The sequence below is a fragment of the Salmo trutta genome, chromosome 20, assembly GCF_901001165.1.
Source record: "Salmo trutta chromosome 20, fSalTru1.1, whole genome shotgun sequence".
NCBI lineage: Eukaryota > Metazoa > Chordata > Actinopteri > Salmoniformes > Salmonidae > Salmo > Salmo trutta.
The window spans coordinates 34,497,036-34,521,892 of record NC_042976.1 but is presented as its reverse complement, the minus strand read 5'-3'; the positions used below and the strand labels follow the sequence as shown (position 1 = coordinate 34,521,892).

Here is a 24,857-nt window from a genome sequence, read left to right as displayed (position 1 = left end):
ATGGTATTAGGAGCACAGAGATAACGTTAGATGGTTGTCTGCTGACAAGCTGTTACTGCCTGAGCAGAGATGAGATGACCAAAAAATATAAAAAAGAATAAAGTTGTCAAATAAAAACTAAGTAATATACACAACTGAAATATTTTATTATTTTATAGTAACTTCCTCTTTTTCTATTGATGTTTACCCAATGTGAACCTGACAGAGACAGTGGAATGTTTTCAATGTTTTGTGTCAATTGAATGTTCACTATTTTGGGCTGAAAAGCTCTAAAAATCTTTTTACTGTAATGATTTCATAATGCATTTAATGTTGTAATTATTTTTTTAAATTGAAACCGAAATCGAAAACCGTGATCATTTTTTTATAACCGAACCGAACACTCCCTTCCCCCCCCAAGTCACTGTAAATTCGAACTATGATGATTTGGGGCAGGTCCAGAAGTCACTGCAGCAGAGAAGGCAGGAAGCCAAGACACTTTTTCTATGCGTCAGCACCCAGTCTTGATTAATTGAGGCGTCCCCACCTCTCATGCCCACTTCATATAAAACTGCAAAAGGCAGACTGGATTGGCACCGGGGGGAAACAAGTTGATGGGGGAAATAAAGCGCTGTGGGCATGAGAGGATGCGTCTGAGAGTCTGAAGGTCCGTTTCATGTGGCGTGTGTGTCCTGGACATTCTGAAACAGTGACAGCTTTAAGTTTACATGTCATGTCAAAAGAGGTGCCTGATGGAGACTACAGGGGATGATGCATCTCAATGCTTCATTCCTACAAAAAAAACTAACTGAGCATATTCATGCAGCTAGCTTGACTGCCTATACAGCACCACACAAGTAAAGAGATGATACAGTAATACAGAGCTGGATTAAAATAGTATCTGTTTTCTTTCAAATATTTTAGATGTGCTTTACTGAGCTTGCCCGGCACAACGACACCACTGTAATTGTCCAAATAGTACAAACCCTGCCCATCTGGCACTCCAGACCCGCTCAAATCAAGCATATTTCAAAGTATTTGAAAGTAATCAAACAATAATAGTACATCAAAGCTAGTGCTTTGTGTGAACTTAAAACAAGTGCATTTTCAGAACTACAGTTAGTAGTAAAGCCTTCTGGAGTTCCAGACAGACGAAGCCCAAGCCTGAGCTCATTATCTCCCCTCTATATATATTCACTTTAATGAATTACACAGGTAATGTTATCTGGGACGGCAGCAATGCATCGCTCATGGGCCAGGCTAGCCATTGCCAGCACTCGGCTCATACAGCAAAACAATGTCCAATTAATCTCCCATTTGTCTCGTTTAGAGTTCAGCTGGATCGATCAGTACGCTCCGGGGGACTGAAGTCTAAAATACCTCCAGCAGTATTTAAAGCCTCTAGATATCCGTTTTAATTAAATGGAGCGGACAGATACAAATGGTTAAACATTAAGGTAAAATAAAATACAATGGACCTCCTCCAACAATGCAATACAATGAGGGGAGCGTACTTGCCAGTGAATCGGACTCAGAGTGGAGACCGTCCTTGTGTTCCTTTTGCACTTAGATTTCCAACCATCCTCACCTTGAGGGTAATGAAGATACTAAGAATTTTGTCTCAACAGTCGATAATGGTTTCATATTTATGTTGCACTGACCTCAAGGCCATTTGAATCATATTTAGACATTTTCAACGTATGTTGTTTGTTGAAGCTACAAGAGTAAAGCCTTCCATTATCCCAAAGGTTACTCATCATCATCCTTCCAGAGGATGACTCAAAGTTCAGAGTGAGAAGAGCACAACTTTGCTTTGCTCAATCAAGACAAAGCCCTCTAAACCTTGTAAGCTTAAACCTAATTAGCATACACTGTATAGGTACAGTGATTGCAGCACAATTGCTTCGATAAGGTTGTTCAATGCAGGAAACAGTAATTCACCACTGCATTCTATCGAGTCAAGACTGACAATGAGTTTGCTGGGTTTGCAAACCCTTAGTCAAGTCCGTTTGCTCAGGGTTTCCCCAAACTCGGTCCTGCCCCCCCCCCCCCCACCTTTTTTTTCTTTGACAGGGAAATTATTAATGAGCATCTCTCCTTTCTGGAAATGGTTCCCACTGCCTTAATGTCAGTGTAACACTTACAAATGTTACCTAGCCTATGACATTTCCCTTAGCTTTAGATGTGAACCACTGCTTGCATTGCTGCTTTGCTCAGCTATTGCAGGGTTTCCTTCATGACCCCCCCCCCCCCTGCACATTTTGGTTTTTGCCCTATTTAAATAATCATAACTTAATGATGAAGTTATTTATTTGAATCAACTGTGTAGTGCTAGGACAAAGAGCAGTGGTTCACATCTAAAGCTAAGGGAAATGTCATAGGCTAGGTAACATTCACAAGTGTCACAATGACATTAAGGCAGTGCCCTTTGAGGGAACCATTTCCAGAGAGATGCTCATTAATAATTTCCCTGTCAAAGAAAAAGCAGCTTTTGAAAAGACAGTAGCTGTATAATGAATGACCCAAATGGTTTATAGGGAACAGCTCTGTTGAAAAAATATATATAATAATTTTATAGATGACCTCTGACATTTATCTACAGGTATACTTGTCATCTCTGGGATGAATGGCATTCCAAATAAAATGGGACTTAACAGGCCACAAACACATTTAGTACAATCACTCTTCCATCCCCATAAAAATGCGAGCATATAATAGTTGTCAATAATTTTTAAAAGGCATAGCTCCCTATATTACTTGTCCAGCTGCCTCATTTGTCTGCTGGTCAGAGGAGTTAAGCTAAGCTCAAATGGTTTAGCACCTCTGATACTTTGGTTTACAGTTTGTCTGGATACTAACTGCCAAGGTGGTCCAGTGAAATTGAAAAGCCTCGTAACCACTGCAACACATTTTTCACATCTGTTGATCTCCAAATGACAAATCAAGGGAAATAGTAGTGGATATACAGTATGCCCCCATATTGTTGCGAGTGTACACAATCTCACATTTAATTTGTTTCTAATCCTCCCCTTCTTGTCATTCAATGGATATAAAACAATCTGGTGGACTGCCCTGATGTCTTACTCCCAAGGCATTGATGATTACATAAACATATATTTCCTGGCCAATCCAAACACTTATGATGCCTCTCTGGGGAAGTCAAACTGACATATTTTAATAAGTATAATGTGACCCTTGTTTCAAAGGAGGTCATTCTCTGAGCACCATGAATAATTTTGACATTATATTCATTATATGGAAAGCCCATTGTTACAAGGACTGAAGTCAATTCCAATTCAGAAGTGGAATAGCACATGGAATCAGGATCAAAACTGCCCCACTCACAGTATCAACGCTGAATAAAACAAATTGTGAACTGAAATCTTAGCTATTTCTGAGTTAGCCTATGTACATTATTTTCCTTCCTGGAAAATGGAAATGTGTGTGTGTGTGAGTGCGTGCTTATGCACAACATCAACATACACCAAAGCCTATCTTTTGTTGTACACTTTTCCAAGACTGTACAGTACTTTCCATTTTATTACTGCTCTGTAAGTCTCCAACTCTCCATGATCATCTTCCTCAAGGAAAGCTGAATCCAACATCATCACAAGACCACCCAGTCATGTCTCCGGGCATCAGGAATAAACATAGGTGATAAAAATGATCAAAACCCCTCATGGCAGCACTTGCTAGATATGATCAACTCAACAAAACACAGAAATAAAGGCCCCCATGTTGTTACCAATGACAACCTCCAGATTGTCAACCAAACCTGTACCAGAATGATACTAGTATTACAATGACAAAAACATCAAATAGTTTGATAAGCATAATCATTTGGTCAGTTGAACACAATGCTTCATAACGGGACATAACTGTGCAGCCAGACATGTACTATGGTCCCTTTGTGATTCCAAACATCCTCTTGCTTTCATTTATCTCTAAATCACAGCAGTCTTGTCGTTCAATGTTCAGCGACTGGTAATTGGATGCACAAGTCCGGAAAGAAATTGACGAGAGAGATTTGTACCCAATTATTTCTCTGTCATCATCAGATACAAAAGTGTCTCTGTGCCACGGGCCCCTGGTGACTACAGGATAGCCCGTTTCACTTGGAGACACAAGTATATTTTTACCTGTTGAGTTTACAGTTGCAAAGTCTTAGGAAATCTTTGCATGGATGATAGAATCATACCCTGAAAATTGTTGCTGGTGGACATAGAGATGTGTGTATTATTTCAATTTGCACCTCATTAGCTTAAAGGTTAAGGTTAGCATGACCGGGTTAGCCACATGTGGCTTATGCCGTTTAAAGGGATATCTGCATACTTCATTATTATTATTTGAGGATAGCAAATTCAAACCTACCATTTGATTCTGGTAAGGTCAAAGATGTAGGATTAAAAGAAAAACGCACATACAGTAGCGTTGAAAACACTTGCAATGTGTTTGATGAATCACATGCACTACTTTGATAATTTGGTGTCTTTCATACATACACATACTGCATTATACAATGAGTTAAAACAACCTCATTTTAACGCAGTCTGAAAAGTGGGAATTGCTTGTATTGACACCAGGCCTGGGTTCAAATACTACTTCAAATATTTTCACATACAGTGCCTTCGGAAAGTATTCAGATCCCTTGACATTTCACACATTTCGATATATTACAGCCTTATTCTAAATTTGATTTTGTTTTTAAAAACATATCAGCAATCTACACACAATACTCCATAATGATGAAGCAAAAAATATTTTAAAAAAGGCACAAATCTGGGGAAGGGTAGCAAAAAATATCTGCAACACAACCATCTCTGCAGCACTCCACCAATCAGGCGTTTATGGTAGAGTGGCCACTCCTCAGTAAAAGGCACATGACAGCCTTTTGGAGTTTGCCAAAAGGCACCTAAAGACTCTCAGACCATGAGAAACAAGATTTTCTAGTCTGATGAAACCAAGATTGAACTCTTTGGCCTGAATGCCAAGCATCACGTCTGGAGGACCATCCCTACGGTGAAGCATGGTGGTGGCAGCATCATGCTGTGGGAATGTTTTTCAGCAGCGGGGACTGGGAGACTAGTCAGGATGGAGGCAAAGATGAATGGAGCAAAGTACAGAGAGATCCTTGATAAAAACCTGCTCCAGAGCGCTCAGGACCTCAGACTGGGGTGAAGGTTCACTTTCCAGCAGGACAACAACCCGAGGCACAAAGCCAAAACAACACATGAGTGGCTTCGGGACAAGTTTCTGAATGTCCTTGAGTGGCCCAGCCAGAGCCCAGACTTGAACATCTGTAGTGGAGCAGGTTGAGCAGGTTGAGAGCTTCAAGTTCCTTGGTGTCCACATAAACAACAAACTAGAATGGTCCAAACACATCAAGACAGTCGTGAAGAGGGCACGACAAAGCCTATTCCCCCTCAGGAAACTAAAAAGTTTTGGCATGGGTCCTGAGATCCTCAAAAGGTGCCTGCCTGCCATCCAGGACCTCTACACCAGGGGGTGTCAGAGGAAGGCCCAAAAAATTGTCAAAGACCCCAGCCACCCCAGTCATAGATTGTTCTCTCTACTACCGCATGGCAAGCGGTACCGGAGTGCCAAGTCTAGGACAAAAAGGCTTCTCAACAGTTTTTATCCCCAAGCCATAAGACTCCTATACAGGTAACCAAATGGTTACCCGGACTATTTGCATTGTGTGCCCCCCCCAACCCCTCTTTTACGCTACTGCTACGCTCTGTTCATCATATATGCATAGTCACTTTAACCATACCTACATGCACATACTACCTCAATAAGCCTGACTAACCGGTGTCCGTATATAGCCTTGCTACTGTTATTTTCAAATGTCTTTTTATTGTTGTTTTATTTCTTTACTTACCTATACACACACACACACACACACACACACACACACACACACACACCTTTTTTTTTCGCAATATTGGTTAGAGCCTGTAAGTAAGCATTTCACTGTAAGGTCTACACCTGTTGTATTCGGCGCACGTGACAAATAAACTTTGATTTCATTTGACATCTCTGGAGAGACCTGAAAATAGCTGTGCAATAATGCTCCCCATCCAACCTGACAGAGCTTTAGAGGATCTGCAGAGAAGAATGGAAGAAACTCCCCAATACAGGTGTGCCAAGCTTGTACCATCATACCCAAGAAGACTTGATGCTGTAATCGCTACAAAAGATGCATCAACAAAGTACTGAGTAAAGGGTCTGAATACTTATGTAAATGTGATATTTCAGTTTATTTTACATAAATTAGCAAAAATGTCTAAAAACCTGTTTTACTTTGTCATTATGGGCTATTGTGTGTAGATTGATGAGAAAAATCTATTTTAGAATAAGGCTGTAATGTAAAAAAATGTGGGAAATGTCAAGGGGTCTGAATACTTTCCGAAGGCACTGTAAATTCGAAGTAAGTATTCAGGTATTTTAATGTATTTGGAAATAACCTTGGAGAGTACATTGTATTTGAAAATACTCAAATAGCCTGATTCAAATACACTCCCCTGCATTTAACCCAGGTATTTCAAAATATTATTTGAAAATATAGCTGCGAGCAGCAATGAATGGGGTTCACAGGATGACAGAAAGGACACAAGATCAGTTGGATAACAAAGCAAGCACTCTATTGTGTAGGAACTATCTTTCATTAGGTGCAATTCTTCATGAGAAGAAAATTGAAGTATTTTTTGCATATTCTAGCATTTTAGCATCATCTTCAAATGCATCAACGTTATCAACTCTTTAGGGACTTTTGTGATGAGTCCAAAGACCAAATTTGGAGTGAATCTGACTATTAGTCCATGAGAAGATTTAATATGATTATTTTAAGCATTAGGTTTACATAGTCAAAAAAGTGAACTGTTAATAGTTCCTTACATTTAAAAATATTAATGCCAAACTTAACATGGTTCATCATGGTAATGTCTTTGATGACCCTAAATGTTTCAAGTTGATAGGCCATTATGGAGTCAATTTACAAAGGATTTAAATGGCCACGTAAAATCTGATTTCCTGATTAAACAATAACTCAGCCATCTCTTAACCAATTCCTTAGCTTTTCTCAACTGAAGTTAAGAGATGTACCGTGGGCCTACATACCGAATTGGTGTTATTTGGACTTATGGTTCATGAGAATATGTTTTTCAAAGGTTTTCAAAAATGTCCAAGATTGGTCATTATTGGTCCTTGAGGCAAATTTGTTAAGCTTGAGGAAAGACACCTACATACTTACAAGTATCTAGGTCAAACCGGGCAGTGGATATGAGGGTTTGAAACAGCTTATAACAGCACCACCTATAGGCCATTGTTGCACAAATATGTCATGTACTTAAGTATTCACACCCCTGAGTAAATACATGTTAGAATCACCTTTGGTAGTGATTACAGCTGTGAGTCTTTCTGGGTAAATCTCAAAAAGATGTGCACACCTGGATTATTCTGTACTATTCTGTACAGGCTTCCTCTTTTCCCTCTGTCATTTAGGTTAGTATTGTGGAGTAACTACAATGTTGATTCATCCTCAGTTTTCTCCAATCACAGACATTAACCTCTGTAACTGTTTTAAAGTCACCATTGATCTAATGGTGAAATCCCTGAGGGGTTTCCTTTTTCTCCGGCAACTGAGTTAGGAAGGACGCTTGAATCTTTGTAGTGACTGGGTGTATTTAATAATTTCACCATGCTGAAAGGGATATTCCCCGAGTGTTGCAGCGGTCTAAGGCACTGCATCTCAATGCTAGAGACATCACTACAGACCCTTGTTCGATTCCAGGTTGTATCACAACCGGCCATGACTGGGAGTCCCATAGGGCGCCGCACAATTGGCCCAGCGTCATCCGGGTTATGGTTTGGCCAAGGTAGGCCGTCATTGTAAATACGAATGTGTTCTTAACTGACTTGCCTAGTTGAATAAAGGTTCAATAAATAAAAATAAAATATTCAATGTCTGCTTTTTTTTAAACACTATTACTACACACAGAGTGAGTCCATAGAGACTTACCCCAAAACACTCACTGCCAAAGGTGTTTCTACAAAGTATTGACTCAGGGGTGTGAGTAGTCTCAAAGTTAATGGATGTGAACTGTGAGCTGGAAACTGACAAAAGCTTTAGTATTACTAATCCATAAACATGACAGAAAGCAATTGCAAGTGTTCCCATGTCTTATCTGTCCTATTTGAGAGATATAATTCACAAACTGAAATTAGCTATTTAGCATTACCCATATAAATTAGTCTAGCTTTAAGATATGCTGTATTATATGTGGTTGACAGTTTATTGTTATGACATTATTTTACATTACGTGAGCCACCACATGGAAATGCCAACCCTGACTTGCATAGGTACGTGGTGCCAAACTGGATCAGAATATCTACTGCTTTCTCCGTCAGGCTGGGGACTGCTTCCTGCTGCACAGAATAATTATAAGCATTTCATAAGTGTCAAAGGCTTTTATTGACAATTACATGAAGTTGATGCAAAGAGTCAATATTTGCAGTGTTGACCTCTGCAATTCGCCCTGGCATGCTGTCAATTAACTTCTGGGCCACATCCTGACTGATGGCAGCCCATTTTTGCATAATCAATGCTTGGAGTTTGTCAGAATTTGTGGGTTTTGTTTGTCCACCCGCCTCGTGAGGATTGACCACAAGTTCTCCATGGGATTAAGGTCTGGGGAGTTTCCTGGCCATGGACCCAAAATACCGATGTTTTGTTCCCTGAGCCACTTAATTATCACTTTTGCCTTATGGCAAGGTGCTCCATCATGCTGGAAAAGGCATTGTTCGTCACCAAACTGTTCCTGGATGGTTGGGAGAAGTTGCTCTCGGAAGATGTGTTGGTACCATTCTTTATTCATGGCTGTGTTCTTAGGCAAAATTGTGAGTGAGCCCACTCCCTTGGCTGAGAAGCAACCCCACACATGAATGGTCTCAGGATGCTTTACTGTTGGCATGACACAGGACTGATGGTAGCGCTCACCTTGTCTTCTCCAGACAAGCTTTTTTCCGGATGCCCCAAACAATCGGAAAGGGGATTCATCAGAGAAAATGACTTCACCCCAGTCTTCAGCAGTCCAATCCCTGTACCTTTTGCAGAATATCAGTCTGTCCCTGATGTTTTTCCTGGAGAGAAGTGGCTTCTTTGCTGCCCTTCTTGACACCAGGCCATCCTCCAAAAGTCTTCGCCTCACTGTGCGTGCAGATGAACTCACACCTGCCTGCTGCCATTCCTGAGCAAGCGCTGTACTGGTGGTGCCCCGATCCCGCAGCTGAATCAACTTTAGGAGACGGTCCTGGCGCTTGCTGGACTTTCTTGGGAACCCTGAAGCCTTCTTCACAACAATTGAACCGCTCTCCTTGAAGTTCTTGATGATCCGATAAATGGTTGATTTAGGGGAAATCTTACTGGCAGCAATATCCTTGCAGGTGAAGCCCTTTTTGTGCAAAGCAATGATGATGTCACGTGTTTCCTTGCAGGTAACCATGATTGACAGAGGAAGAACAATGATTCCAAGCACCACCCTCCTTCAGACACTTCCGGTTTGGAGCGAGCAGTCGCACTACGCTTCACTCCACAGGTAATATTACACTTCACTACATTACAACGGTTTGATTTGTTTGATCTGAGAAATTTTTTCTTAGCTAGCTACATAGCAGTCTTTGTATCAATGATAATCGTGTAGCTTAGAGTAATTATCGAAGTTAGCTATCTTCGTCCTCCTAACGTAGTCATCACTGCTAGCTAGCTAGTCAACACTGCTAGCTAGCCAACCAGTCAACTTCCACCGACTAGCAGCACTGTAGAATCTATTACATTACAACGGAACGACTTGACTAGTGTAGTGTTAGTGAGCCAGCTACATAGTTGTCTTTGCTGTCTGCATCTAAGATAATTGTGTAGTTTAGAGTAATTATTAGTAACTAGCCAGCCGCGACGCGACGCCAGACTTAGTCAACACACCTAGTCATCATTAACCCACTGCTAGCTAGCTAGCCAACCGTTACCGACTAGCAGCGCTATAGACACTAATACTTTACAACGGAACGACTTGATTAGTGTAGTGTTAGTGAGCCAGCTACATAGTTGTCTTTGCTGTCTTTGCATCTAAGATAATTGTGTAGTTTAGAGTAATTATTAGTAACTAGCCAGCCGCGACGCCAGACGTAGTCAACACACCTAGTCATCATTAACCCACTGCTAGCTAGCTAGCCAACAGCTAGCCAACCGTTACCGACTAGCAGCGCTGTAGATACTAATACTTTACAACGGAACGATTTGACTAGTGCAGTGTTGGCTAGCTAGCTACATAGTTGTCTTTGTCATAGCTTGATAATTGTGTAGTTTAGTAATTACCGAGGTTAGCTAGCCAGCTATTGCCGTCCCCCGCGACGCCATTTTTTCCAAACCCAGCCAACTATTACCGACGAGTAACACTGTAGAAACTAAATACATTACAAAGGAACGTCTTGATTAGTGTTATGTTAGCTAGCTACAAAGTTGCTTTTGTATCATGACAAGGTGTAGTACTGAAACTATCGAGGTCACCTAGCCAGCTACACCTAGCCAGCTACACGTTCAAACAAAGTCAACAACGCAGCCACTGCTAGCTAGCCTACTCCACCAGCCAGCAGTACTGTGTCATTTTAGTCAATAAGATTTTTTTGCAACGTAAGCTTAACTTTCTGAACATTCGAGACGTGTAGTCCACTTGTCATTCCAATCTCCTTTGCATTAGCGTAGCCTCTTCTGTAGCTTGTCAACTATGTGTCTGTCTATCCCTGTTCTCTCCCCTCTGCACAGGCCATACAAACGCTCCACACCGCGTGGCCGCTGCCACTCTAACCTGGTGGTCCCAGCGCGCACGACCCACGTGGAGTTCCAGGTCTCCGGCAGCCTCTGGAACTGCCGGTCTGCGGCCAACAAGGCTGAGTTCATCTCAGCCTATGCTACCCTCCAGTCCCTAGACTTCCTGGCGCTGACGGAAACATGGATCACCACAGATAACACTGCTACTCCTACTGCTCTCTCCTCGTCTGCCCACGTGTTCTCGCATACCCCTAGAGCATCGAGCCAGCGGGGTGGTGGCACTGGAATCCTCATCTCTCCCAAGGGGACATTCTCTCTTTCTCCCCTGACCCATCTGTCTATCTCCTCATTTGAATTCCATGCTGTCACAGTTACCAGCCCTTTCAAGCTTAACATCCTCATCATTTATCGCCCTCCAGGTTCCCTTGGAGAGTTCATCAATGAGCTTGACGCCTTGATAAGTTCCTTTCCTGAGGATGGCTCACCTCTCACAGTTCTGGGTGACTTTAACCTCCCCACGTCTACCTTCGACTCATTCCTCTCTGCCTCCTTCTTTCCACTCCTCTCCTCTTTTGACCTCACCCTCTCACATTCCCCCCTACTCACAAGGCAGGCAATACGCTTGACCTCATCTTTACTAGATGCTGTTCTTCCACTAATCTCATTGCAACTCCCCTCCAAGTCTCCGACCACTACCTTGTATCCTTTTCCCTCTCGCTCTCATCAAAAACTTCTCACTCTGCCCCTACTCGGATGGTATTGCGCCGTCCCAACCTTCGCTCTCTCTCTCCCGCTACTCTCTCCTCTTCCATCCTATCATCTCTTCCCTCTGCTCAAACCTTCTCCAACCTATCTCCTGATTCTGCCTCCTCAACCCTCCTCTCCTCCCTCTCTACATCCTTTGATTTTCTCTGTCCCCTATCCTCCAGGCCGGCTCGGTCCTCCCCTCCTGCTCCGTGGCTCGACAACTCACTGCGAGCTCACAGAACAGGGCTCCGGGCAGCCGAGCGGAAATGGAGGAAAACTCGCCTCCCTGCGGACCTGGCATCCTTTCACTCCCTCCTCTCTACATTTTCCTCTTCTGTCTCTGCTGCTAAAGCCACTTTCTACCACTCTAAATTCCAAGCATCTGCCTCTAACCCTAGGAAGCTTTTTGCTACCTTCTCCTCCCTCCTGAATCCTCCTCCCCCCCCCCCCCCCCCCCCCCCCTCCTCCCTCACTGCGGATGACTTCGTCAACCATTTTGAAAAGAAGGTTGACGACATCCGATCCTCGTTTGCTAAGTCAAGCGACACCGCTGGTCCTGCTCACACTGCCCTACCCTGTGCTTTGACCTCTTTCTCCCCTCTCTCTCCAGATGAAATCTTGCGTCTTGTGACGGCCGGCTGCCCAACAACCTGCCCACTTGACCCTATCCCCTCCTCTCTTCCTCAGACCATTTCCGGAGACCTTCTCCCCTACCTCACCTCGCTCATCAACTCATCCTTGACCGCTGGCTACGTCCCTTCCGTCTTCAAGAGAGCGAGAGTTGCACCCCTTCTGAAAAAATCTACACTCGATCCCTCCGATGTCAACAACTACAGACCAGTATCCCTTCTTTCTTTTCTCTCCAAAACTCTTGAACGTGCCGTCCTTGGCCAGCTCTCCTGCTATCTCTCTCAGAACGACCTTCTTGATCCTAATCAGTCAGGTTTCAAGACTGGGCATTCAACTGAGACTGCTCTTCTCTGTGTCACGGAGGCTCTCCGCACTGCTAAAGCTAACTCTCTCTCCTCTGCTCTCATCCTTCTAGACCTATCTGCTGCCTTTGATACTGTGAACCATCAGATCCTCCTCTCCACCCTCTCCGAGCTGTAGGTTCATGCTCTACAACATTTGCAGAGTACGACCCTGCCTCACACAGGAAGCGGGGCAGGTCCTAATCCAGGCACTTGTCATCTCCCGTCTGGATTACTGCAACTCGCTGTTGGCTGGGCTCCCTGCCTGTGCCATCAAACCCCTACAACTCATCCAGAACGCCGCAGCCCGTCTGGTGTTCAACCTTCCCAAGTTCTCTCACGTCACCCCGCTCCTCCGCTCTCTCCACTGGCTTCCAGTTGAAGCTCGCATCCGCTACAAGACCATGGTGCTTGCCTACGGAGCTGTGAGGGGAACGGCACCTCCGTACCTTCAGGCTCTGATCAGGCCCTACACCCAAACAAGGGCACTGCGTTCATCCACCTCTGGCCTGCTCGCCTCCCTACCTCTGAAGAAGCACAGTTCCCGCTCAGCCCAGTCAAAACTGTTCGCTGCTCTGGCACCCCAATGGTGGAACAAGCTCCCTCACGATGCCAGGGCAGCGGAGTCAATCACCACCTTCTGGAGACACCTGAAACCCCACCTCTTTAAGGAATACCTGGGATAGGATAAAGTAATCCTTCTAACCCCCCCCCCCTTTAAAAGATTTAGATGCACTATTGTAAAGTGGTTGTTCTACTGGATATTATAGGTGAATGCACCAATTTGTAAGTCGCTCTGGATAAGAGCGTCTGCTAAATGACTTAAATGTAAATGTAAATGTTTTGAAGCTTCCAGTCTGTTATTCAAACTCAATCAGCATGACAGAGTGATCTCCAGCCTTGTCCTCGTTAACACTCACACCTGTGTTAACGAGAGAATCACTGACATTGATGTCAGCTGGTCCTTTTGTGGCAGGGCTGAAATGCAGTGGAAATGTTTTTGGGGGATTCAGTTCATTTGCATGGCAAAGAAGGACTTTGCAATTAATTGCAATTCATCTGACCACTCTTCATAACATTCTGGAGTATATGCAAATTGCCATCATACAAACTGAGGCAGAAGACTTTGTGAAAATTAATATTTGTGTCATTCTCAAACTTTTTGGCCACGACTGTACTCCCTTATTTCAGCTTATCATCACCTGTTACAAAATGACAACAATGCCTTGCTTGTTGACTTACTTTTCCACTTTCAAAGCACTGAAGCATTCTGCCCTGTTCTGAAAGAACTCCCTGGGTTTACCATGTTGTGCCTGGATGTTTGGTCAGGACGTGTCGTTTTATTAATTTGTTCGTTTTGCGAGAATCATTACTAAGCACTTCCCCACACAAAACACATTATGGGCGCTCCTTGTTATTTCTCAAAGTTTGTATGAAAGAGACAAAAAGTCATCACTGTATTTGCGTTTCATGACGATTGAGCTCAGTCAGAACTTGTGGCTAGCAGGAGTCAATTTCATGACAGCGGAGAGTGATGGCGAGTGGGAATAACAAGTCAGTGGCTTGAACGATATCGCTGCAGCGTGTGGGTCGCGGAGTGATCTTCAAGAAAACTGCAGAAAAAAAGATCCGGTAAACAGTGAAGCGCATGGGCATCTCAATCTACCTCTCCCACCCGCGCAGCTGCCAAACTGAGCAGAGACCGCTGATAAACAGAGAGCGCAATGAACCGAGAGCGCAGTTGCACTTGGCCAAATCAATTCCAGTAATTAATCAAATAATTATACATTTACGTCGCGACCAAATATTAACAGGTCACGACCCATACTTTAAGAAACGCTGGTTTAATCAATTTTGAATTCAGGCTAACACAAACAAATGTGGAATAAGCCGAGGGGTATGAATACTTTCTGAAGGCTGTATTTAAAAATAATATTTGTACATTTATTTTTCATGCATTTTATTTTATATATATATATTTTTTTACAAATGTTATACTTTTTCTTCCACTTTGACATTATAGCATTTTGTGTGTGTGTATCCCTGACAAAAAAATGACCCACTTTGTAAAATATGGAAAAAGTCAAGGGGTGTGAATACTTTCTGAAGGCACTGTATGAAAAGAGGCAGTTATCTAATTGGAATTCATCAATGCCTTATAGGAACAGCAAGATAACGTCATACAAAAATTATGCTCAGAATGTAGTCAGACAGACCCAACAAATAACTTGCATATTAAGGTGAATGAGGAACAGTAATTTACTTTGTTTTCTTTCTTTTTACAACCACATTTTGGCATCAGTTCAAATGAATAAATATAGGATGAAGGAACGTAGAAGAAATAAAGAATATTTTTATATTATAACAAAGTGATTGACACAGGTCTGCAGCAACTTTGCTCATAGGACACTAGAAATATAGATGCAATAATGCTAATTCCCAAATGCAATTGTGAAAGGATTAAAGTCCCAGTGTTTAAAGAGTACAATGAAGAATCTGTGCTAAAACATTCTATCTCAACAGGAGGCTTTTAATAACCACCACAAATGCATGCGTGCTGAGAGTGCAATATCGACTCAACATATTGATGAATAGCTAGCGATGAATCTGCACAGTCATGCACTGTAATGAGACCTGGAAAATAAAAGTATAATCTGGATAAGAAACTTTTGAGCAACTAGATCTGTCATCCTCTTTTGTGTTTCCGTACCAAGCCCTATTCTTAATCAGTTATGAGCAATGCTCTGGTAATTAATGGTTGTCTCCAAAAGCCCTGTGTTCTGTATCGGTCTGGTGTAAAATATTGGTTGTGTTCGGGGAGGGTTGGGAGGGACCGTTGTCCTTCGCTTAAATGGCTTTAATGCCCTCTTTATGCCAGATGGCTGGATGCGCCTCTGTAGTTCTCTACAATTACACAGAACTGGACTGTGTGCAAGTATGTATGGAAGCATTTGTGGGCCCATCAGTGCGAGAAACGGGGAATGGTAACCGGGGCCACTGTGTCTAATTCCCTGACTACTTTCTGTGTCAGCTGTGAAGCCATAACTTCTCTGTTATGCCCAATCTTTCAATAGACTCCCTAAACGTGCCCTCCAGAGTCTGAGTTCAAAATATGACAAAGTATCAATTTAGATTCATGAGAAAGTAAAACCTATGAAAAAAGGACAGTAGCAGCAGTAGCGGAGCACCTTAGCACCAAGCTGTATTTTAATATCGTCCATGAAAGGGAAATCTAATCTGAACCAGGAGTAGAGATCTGCCTAACCTGATAAGTCTTTCTCTCCTCATTGGGTGCCTGACATGGCTGAGGTAAATTTTAAAACTGAAATATCATAAGAACACTCAGGGCCACCTGGGCCCAAAAATTGTCCAGCAGGGTCTTTGGACATTTCCGGTTCTGTTGATTCATGCGAGTGGAGGGAGTTGGAGTGGTAGGACAGATGGCAAATACGTAATGCTGTTGTCGCGAAACCGCAGTGGTTGCGTCAGACATTTTCAGTACGACAGTGCACATGTAGATTACGTAGTTAGCTCCAGGTATAAGAACAAGTAGCTTACCGAACATGCACAATCATAATAAGAAACTGGGCTTTACAGATGGGGAACAGAACTAAAATCTGTCTGAGTGCTTACCTTTTTTCCTGTTAAAGGCCCGGTTCATACTGGAAAACCTTGCGTCTTTGTGGTCCCTTCTGTGTATTTGCCAATACTCCACCTCAGGAGGGAAAAAAACAGAGTTTTAGAATCGTTTAAAACCTCAGGCCTTCAACAAACAAAACCTGGAAAATTTTACTAAACAACTGGCCAGATGTCAGCCTCTGCTTTAGGAAACCCACCCTCTCACAGAAAGCTAATGTTTAGTCAGTCAGAATATATGCCAATGAAAACCTAAACCGACCAGCAAAACACGTTGTATTTACCTTTGGGTTAAAGTGATTTACCATCTGAGTATGGGAGGTGACAAAACATTTTTTATGGCTAGACTTGTTAGTAGGATAATTTGTCCTTGTCAATTTAGCACACTAAACATGACAAAGATGTAAAGAATTCTACCACTGCTGGTCATTTTCGTAGTACCAGTGAATATTGCTTGAGAACATTTTCTGGAAAAGGTTTTAAGACTTAGGACTGTTTAAACATTTTCTCAGCCACAATATGTTGCATTACAGTCTAATCTTCCTGGGAGAATGGCGATATATGCTTGTCGATGGCTGCCTGACTAAATCAAACCAAAGTAGATGCATTACTGTAGCAAAACATCCGTTCTGATATCAGCAAAGTCAGTTTTAACCTTCACATAAAGCGGAGTTATATGCTGTCATATTCTCTGCTGGATATACATGTATGAACAGTGAATAGACATGGCACACTTTGGTTATCTACATGTTATCTCTGACCATTCACTGATAATCCCAACCAAGATGCCACTTGGTTGGGATTAAGTGTATGAATGAAGATGTTGTGAGAAACATCAGGTGAGCAGCCAACACATTATGCATGCAATAAGGCATTAACAGCACATAGGCTATAAACTGTTTTTGGTTTGAATGATAAAACCAACTCTCATACAGATAACCAAATAAGTAAGTTCTGCCTCAGAATAGGTTGACTCAATTATTTTGACAGTTGCTATTTTTTTTAAAATCTCTTTCCTTATATATAGTAATTAAGTTCCTTCTAAGCCAATTTATCCTTTGCTTTAAAGTGATTTCAGAAAAAGGAAGAAACTCATTTCTTATTCCACTTAATTTTCCTTAAATGTTTTCTCCTTCAAAACCTCTCACTCCGATAAAACTTAAATAGAATGAAGTACTGATTTAACTCTTTATTCATTAGGTAGGCTATATGTGATTCAAACATATTCTGAAAAAACATGACAATCACGAGATGAGGAAGCATTGAGTTGATCATTAAAGTAAGTTACTGATCATTTCTGGTTCTGGTGTATCTTCCAAAGGCCAATTTCCTAAATTTCTGCTAAGGAAACAAATGGAATACCTCAGATGAGTTCCAAGGATACAAATTACTTTACTGTCCACACATACGAGCCATTGTCAATCAAACAATATAATTTAAATGTCCACTTGAATGAAAAGTCCACTTTAAAATAATTAAGGCTCCTGTCTTTGTTATGCATCCTTTTGATACAACAGAAGGATAAGATCTTCCTTTCTAGATGGAAAATGTCGCATCGAGCTACAGTACCGTAAATTCCGGACTATAAGCTGCAACTTTTTTCTCAGCTTTGAACCTCGCGGCTTAAACAATGACGCGGCTAATATATAGATTTTTCCCGCTTTCAATTTTTTTTTTCTTCAAAAAAACACATTCTGTGACGTGCTCAGTTTTTTGGCGGCATGAAGCTTTCATTAGACCAATGAAATTGCCGAACGGGTTAAGGTCAAACAAGTTTTTTGCTTACTGTTTAGATTAAATCGAGCGCTCTCAAACTTCCCATCATTCTGATTACGGTAGTCATTTTGTCACCCTCATCATGGCAAAGACACGGAGAAATGCATATGATGCAGCTTTCAAGTTGAAGGAAATAGAGCTGCTGCACGGGAGCTTGGTCTTAATGAGTCGATGATAAGACGTTGGAAACAGCAGCGTGAGGAATTGACTCAGCTTACTGCTCATTTTTTATTTTTTGTTACAAGCCGTGTTTCGTTAAAGCCTATTTATTTTTGTTACAAGCCGTGTTTCGTTAAAGCCTGTGTAAAGTTCATTTGTTTCAATGTACCGGTAGACACCTGCGGCTTATAGACATGTGCGGCTTATTTATGTTCAAAATAATATATATTTTTAAATTCAGTGGGTGCGGCTTATATTCAGGTGCGCTTAATAGTCCGGAAATTACGGTACTCTTTCAATGGTGAATTGTATGCATTGCAATGAGGATGAGACTGACCATTGTGTGTAACGCATCACACTGAAGAGTTCATGGGCAGGCATATACTTTAGTAACCTTAATCAGATGCTCAACAGAGATTGCATAGGATGAGTAAGTGTACTGTATAGGCCCTGAAGGTGATGTATTTTATTTGACACTTCAGCAGGCCAAGAACATACTTAAACACGTGCTATACCATCTTCTGTGACACTAGCAGATATAATATGTAGCATATACTGTATATAAAAATGCTTACAATAGTCCAGCTAAAGACAGTAGTTCCAGGCATTTCTCTTTTCATAAGTTCAGACAAACTGACAAACTCTAACTTCAGAAAGGACATTTTTATTCGCTGACATATGCAGAGGAGCATTGCAACATTCAGGATATAATGACTCTTACATGCGGGGGAGAAAATCACATGTCTAGCTCTGTGAATAGGTCTATGATTTCAGAGCTACTTTTTAAAGAGCGGTGTGGTGCTAAATACACTGGGGCTCACGCAACGCAGGGGTCTGAAGAGAGAGGACAAACATGCTATTTGACAGCCAGACCTGAGAGACTGAGCTGTTGTACAATAATAAAATGTGCTAATAGTGATAGAAATCAGAGAGCCGTAATGTTTCCTTAATCCATGCAGAGAGTATTCTCAAAGTTAACGCATGTGAACGGTGAGCTGGAAACTGTTACGAAAGCTTTAGTATTACTAATCCATAAACATGACAGAGTGTTGACAGAGTGTTGACACAAGTGTTCCCATGTCTTATCTGTCCTATTTGAGAGATATAATTCACAAACTGAAATTAGCTATTTAGCATTACCCATATCAATTAGTCTAGCTTTAAGATATGCTCTATTATATGTGGTTGACAGTTTATTGTTATGACATTATATGACATTATGTGAGTCGCCACATGGAAATGCCAACTCTGACTGACTATTGTGTAACACATTATGAAAGGAAAATAGTTTTAGTTTAAACAGAACTATAGCACCAACACCTCTTTAATTTCTGTAATTACATAGCAACACACTTGCTACAATAACTATGTAGCTAAGGATACTAGGATAATGTCAAATGGATAATGTCAAATAGACAAAAAGATGATGCAATTAGACATGCAATTATTATGATTTATTTTTTCACAGAGACAACTTTATTTCACAAAGGTCTAAAACCACATTGTGATGTTGGGAGATGTTTTCTTTCTATCTATAATGGTCCTTCAGGGGGCAAAGTTCAACTGAAATGAGCTATAGAGTGTCAATTGGGATTTTTTCAAACCAGTATGCCAAAACAGAATAGCTTTGCTGCTTAAAAAGACAGCTTGTGTTTGTTTTTTACTGGCAAATATTGTACCCGCGTCAGAGTCAAATGAACATGGGCAGCAGCCATGTCCACAATTGAGGGGAGACAGGGCAACTTTTCTGCACGTCTCAACACGTTAGACATAAACAATAGGCTTGGCGCCAAGTCACTTATTTATATCATCCCGAGCATGATGAAAATGGTACCAAAAACTGCTTTATATACAGTCTTTAGGGGCCTTAAGCAGGTGATGTCCTGATTAACAGGGGAATATGATTCATTATGGTTAGTCTAATTTAAGAGTGGTAGATTGAAACAGCCCATTCAATATCTGGAGTTTCTGAGAAAACATCAGTTTTTCAAATTTACTTAAAGGTCCAATGCAGCTGTTTTTATCTTAATTTCAAATAATTAAATCATTTCTGAGTAACAATTTAGTACCTTACTGTGATTGTTTTAAATTAAAATAGCTTCTTAGCGAAGATACATTTCTCAAGCAAGAATTTTGCTAGGACTGATTGGGAGTGTTCTGAGTGGGGAGGGGAATGTTACCAGGCAGGCCAAAACGCCATCCCACCAAAACAGGCTGTAATTTCAGCTCTTACACTAAAAGGGCATTATCAACATTTTCACAATTTCACAGTATTATTCCAACCTCAGTGTGGCGATATATATAAAACACAGGCCAATCATGTTTTTGACTGCACTGGGCCTTTAAATAATAGCCTACTACGATCAACAGCGGACACCTAGACAACCATATGTATCATTCACTGGAGTGTATGGATTGATTACTCTGTAGACCAATGCTCAAGGGGAAGTGTTCCCTAAGTACTGTCCCTGTACCTTCTCTCTCCTGATCATGATCTTAACCAATAGGACTTTAGACCCACAGACCACAGCTATAACAACAACTTCCACCTCGACCTACTTCTGCAGGAAGTCATTTCTTTCAGGGATTAACCTTAAACCAACTCATGGCATGTGGCACCACGGTATAATACCGTAACTAATCAAATTAAACCTAAAGTATCCCGTCCACGATAAATAAATAAAAATGTGCACTAAACTGAGCATGCATAAAGCTATATTCAAGTTCAAGTCAATTGATTAAGAACTGGGCTACACTTTACAGTGTATTCAAACACACACTTACAGCATAGTGTGAGCCCTAATTCCCTTTTTCCCAAAACTCTTCCAAGTCACACTGCAGTATTATGTCATTAAAGGTGAGAACTCCGTCAAAATAATGTGCCATGGATAGCTGGAGTAAGTGGCTGTATCTGTCTATTCAAGTGCCAATATCCTTTTCTCCCCCTTTCCTTGTTGGCTGTCTGTTCATGCCAATATGTTGCCGCATTACTGCCTATAATGCCTACTACTACACCATTCCATTTTGAATACGTCGGGACTAAGATACACATGACCGACACTCAAGTGGAGTCACTATTTCAGCAGAATCATATCAGTCAACCCAATTCAAAGCAATAACTTTTCTTCTAAATGACTGACTGCAAAATCAAATTATCCAGAGGCACAATTAAGCGCTAGCCTATATCTAACAGCAACCACTAAGGGAATATAGGGGAGCAGACTGCAATACCCTCTAACAGTGGATGTTTTCTTACTATAGTGTTGGACTGTGTATGCCTGGCTGTGATGTCACTCCTTATGATTGACAGAAGCTGTGTTTGCTCTTTTTAATGGCTTCCTGAGCTGGTGATTCACCCTGTCTTGGGAGAACCGTATCCCCAGTCTTAGCACAGAGTCTCAAACTTCCCCACTGCTATTTACCATCTGCAGTGCAACTGTGTGAGCATCGAGGTCAGGCATGTTTGAGCCCACGGTTGCGGTAATACACAGCCGTCTGGAGAATCAGGCAGTCTGAGTAATGCTTATTTTCACAGGCCGTTGCTCAGGTTTCAAATTCCCTGAGAGCATGCTTGTAACATAGCCTATAGCCGAGAGTGTTAGAGTGAGAAGGAATGGATTGCACCCGAGGAACGCCAAAGACCATAGTTTACAGTACGCTCACATGGACGAAAGCATCTGAAGAACCACTGATCCTCGGAGCACTTACAGTAGTGAATAAACACCATCAGGTCTGATAATCAAAGCAAATGGAACATAAATAATGCCACTTGACACTTTAGGGGCATGGTTAAACAGCTTAAACAGATCAGTGTACAACACACAGTAAAAGTTATATTAGTTGGGAGCAAAGATGTGCAAACATATAAAGCTCAATGTTTGAAAGACTACAACAACAACAATCAATTCAATCTATCAACACTAATAACATACCAGAATGTATGTATTTTGCATTACTGCTACATAATGAGGCAAACACTTATAAGCAAATGTTTCACTTAACGTGGCATAAACTCATTTATGAGGTTTATCATTGGCTATTTGCTCAGACAAACATGTTGTCAGTTGCGCAACTCAACTCCAGTAACACAAACAGTTTGAATTTAGGTTGGGAAACAAACTTTTGGGAAACAAAAAATATACCTACTTTGACCCCAAGGAACAAGTAATCTCTCATGCCCAAAAAGCAATCCGCAAACAAAAAGCAGTGTGAAAACATGTGACACTTTATGGAAGAAAAAAAAAGTTGAAAAACCCAAAAGTTTATGTCCCCTAGAAAAGCCTCTCTAGCAGCCGCTAATCTGAGCCATATGCATAGAAAGGCATCCAGCTTTTGACATGGGATGAAAACACGCACTGCAGTCCCCTAACATAATGCCGCTCGGAAAACAACAATGCTTCTTTGTTTCTGCACTCGCTTTCACCCACTCTGGAATTTAGCTTGCTAAGCGCAACACGTTAGACATTGCCAAAACAATCTGTTTATTAATTTAACCCAACATTCCACAGTTGAATCAGCCGGGATCCTAAACCAAGCACAGCAATCCTTAACACTGTTGCCAAGAGGAACGAAAATAAGAGAGTGGCTTTAGAGTGGTATTACAGAAACATGCAAAGATGACCAAGCGGCAGGACCAAAATAAAAGTGACTTACTTGCTTTGAAACCGTGTGGAATACTGAGAAGAAGGAAGTTCAAGCACAGTCTAATAGTTTTCAGCTGTGGACCAGATGGAGATACATTCAGGACTGCGGTAGAGGAGATGATGGGTTTGAAAAACTCCAACAAGGGCTTTTTTACAGAAACATGATAGCTGGATTTCAGAGTCAAAATACCTCCACCCACAATTTATGCAAAAGTTGTTTTTTTGCAAACTTTTCTGGGAGGATGTTAAAACAACGCCAGCAAAAAATAACTGCTTTCTAAAGAAAGAGGAAACATACCAGAGGTGACCTATAACATTCCAGTGGTTTCAGTCCAAACTGCAAATCTCTTTGACTTATATCACTTTTGGAGAGACATGCCAATATCTTTTTGTCTTTCGATATTCAAATCACCATGTAATGCGCCTGAAAAGAAACCCTGAATCTTTAAAAAAGCAAAAGAAAATGCTTCGTTTTGAGAATTGGCGAAGACAATATCCTGTGAAAAAGTGTTTCCACTGCGGCTGTAGAAATACTTGAGCGTAGGAACAGTGGATCCTAGCAGCTTGAACTGTGCTATACCTTTGTGAAATCTGACACTTCCATGTCTTATTCAACGCTTGGAGATGAACTGCTCATCAGGCAGAAAAACACATAGCTGAAACTGACAAACAAACACCATTGACCAAAAACCATTGTGTTTGTTATTGGTGAGAGGTCCAGGTTATCTGACATTAGGGTCCTTATTCAATCAAAGCTGGTAACCAGGTTTCCTGGGATTCTTGCACAGCAAGTCAGGTTAGAAAACAAACCCAGTTTACAGTGTGAAACAAAAAGAAACAAAATTGCATGTTAAAAGCCTTCTCGCTCTTGGGAACAAAATGTTGGATTTGATCTACCCCCGAATCCTGTGTATTGGTTTTTATTGAATACAGGCCCCAAGGTGTTGCCATGATTGTTTTGGCTGGGAGTTCCCAGGTCTCTGATTTCTGACTACCATTTAAAACAGGAAGGGACCTGTTCTCAGGATTCTGAGGTTCTGTTCACAATTTATTTTCCTAACGCTTTTCTCTGTTTCGCCCTCTATCATTTCATGTTTCGATCTTGTGTGGACAGCTGGGGTGAGGTAGAGTGTTAAAAGGTTTCGGCAGACATTTTCCAGCTCTCAAAGTGGAGACCCTTCAACACATTGCAAAGTATAAGATCACGTATGGAAATAATTTACAGCCATTACAAATCCGCAGACACCAATGCACCTTTTCTGTAAAGTTAAAAGATCTCATGATTAACTGCACTTTTAGTGTCTCACCACATACCACATATCACACACCACATATCCCTGATACAGTCAAAAATACTGCATCTATGAGTAAAAATATAAATGACTATGACCCAAATAACATTTACTCCCAACACTACAGTATAAGACTTTTCACACTTTTTACCGGGACAAACAAATTAACATTTGTTGTATAATTTCACTGCAAGAAATTCATAATTTCAACAGGAGTTAATATTATATTATGCTACATGTGAGAGGTTATAGGCTTACAGTCAGTGTCCGTATTTCAGTTAGTATTCCATTTAACGATATGTTTTTAAATGAGGAATATTCTGTTTATTCATGGATACAGGGATACTCGTGAACGGGATATCAAAGTTGCATGTAAACATCTTATCCCAAATAAGACCTTAAGCGGGATATGAGCTACTATCTGGAATACTGTGCACATCTAAATTGGTAAGTATACCATCTAAACCGCTCTGAAATATATTTTACCTTACCAAAAATATTGTATTTTCAGCTGTTTGAATCTGGTAAACAAAAACAAAAGTAAAAGACACAAAAACTCAACTTAAGAACAGGAAGCATAGAATAGTGCACAAAGAACAGATCTACCGCTTCTTAGACTTGCTTTCAATGAGAATGACAGACCTATAACACACATTTCTATGTGAATTTGGTCAGGTCGCCCAAAAAGTTATCTAGTGCAGCTTTAAATACTGCCACATAGTGATGGTGGATACAGTTACATATCGGGATACATTTTTTTGCGCTATATCGTATAGTTGGCAGAACTCTAGTATTTTTCTTCATAGCTTGTTCTCCATCGTCTTTTTAA

The 24,857-nt window shown here is 41.2% G+C and overlaps 1 protein-coding gene across 6 annotated transcripts in view; it reads right to left on the bottom strand.

The window, feature by feature from the left end:
- The window catches only part of gulp1a (GULP PTB domain containing engulfment adaptor 1a), a 171,278-nt gene that overhangs the window by 12,952 nt on the left and 133,469 nt on the right, over positions 1-24,857 (bottom strand). For 3 of the 6 annotated variants that reach the window (XM_029703043.1, XM_029703045.1, XM_029703044.1), the window contains exon 3: positions 16,156-16,237. In XM_029703043.1, the coding sequence (XP_029558903.1) occupies positions 16,156-16,183 (28 nt within the window). In that variant the 5' untranslated portion in view covers positions 16,184-16,237. Of the gene's footprint in view, positions 1-16,155; positions 16,238-22,239; positions 22,678-22,746; positions 23,281-24,857 lie in introns of those variants that run through there. The other 3 variants (XM_029703042.1, XM_029703041.1, XM_029703046.1) reach the window with 3 other exon arrangements.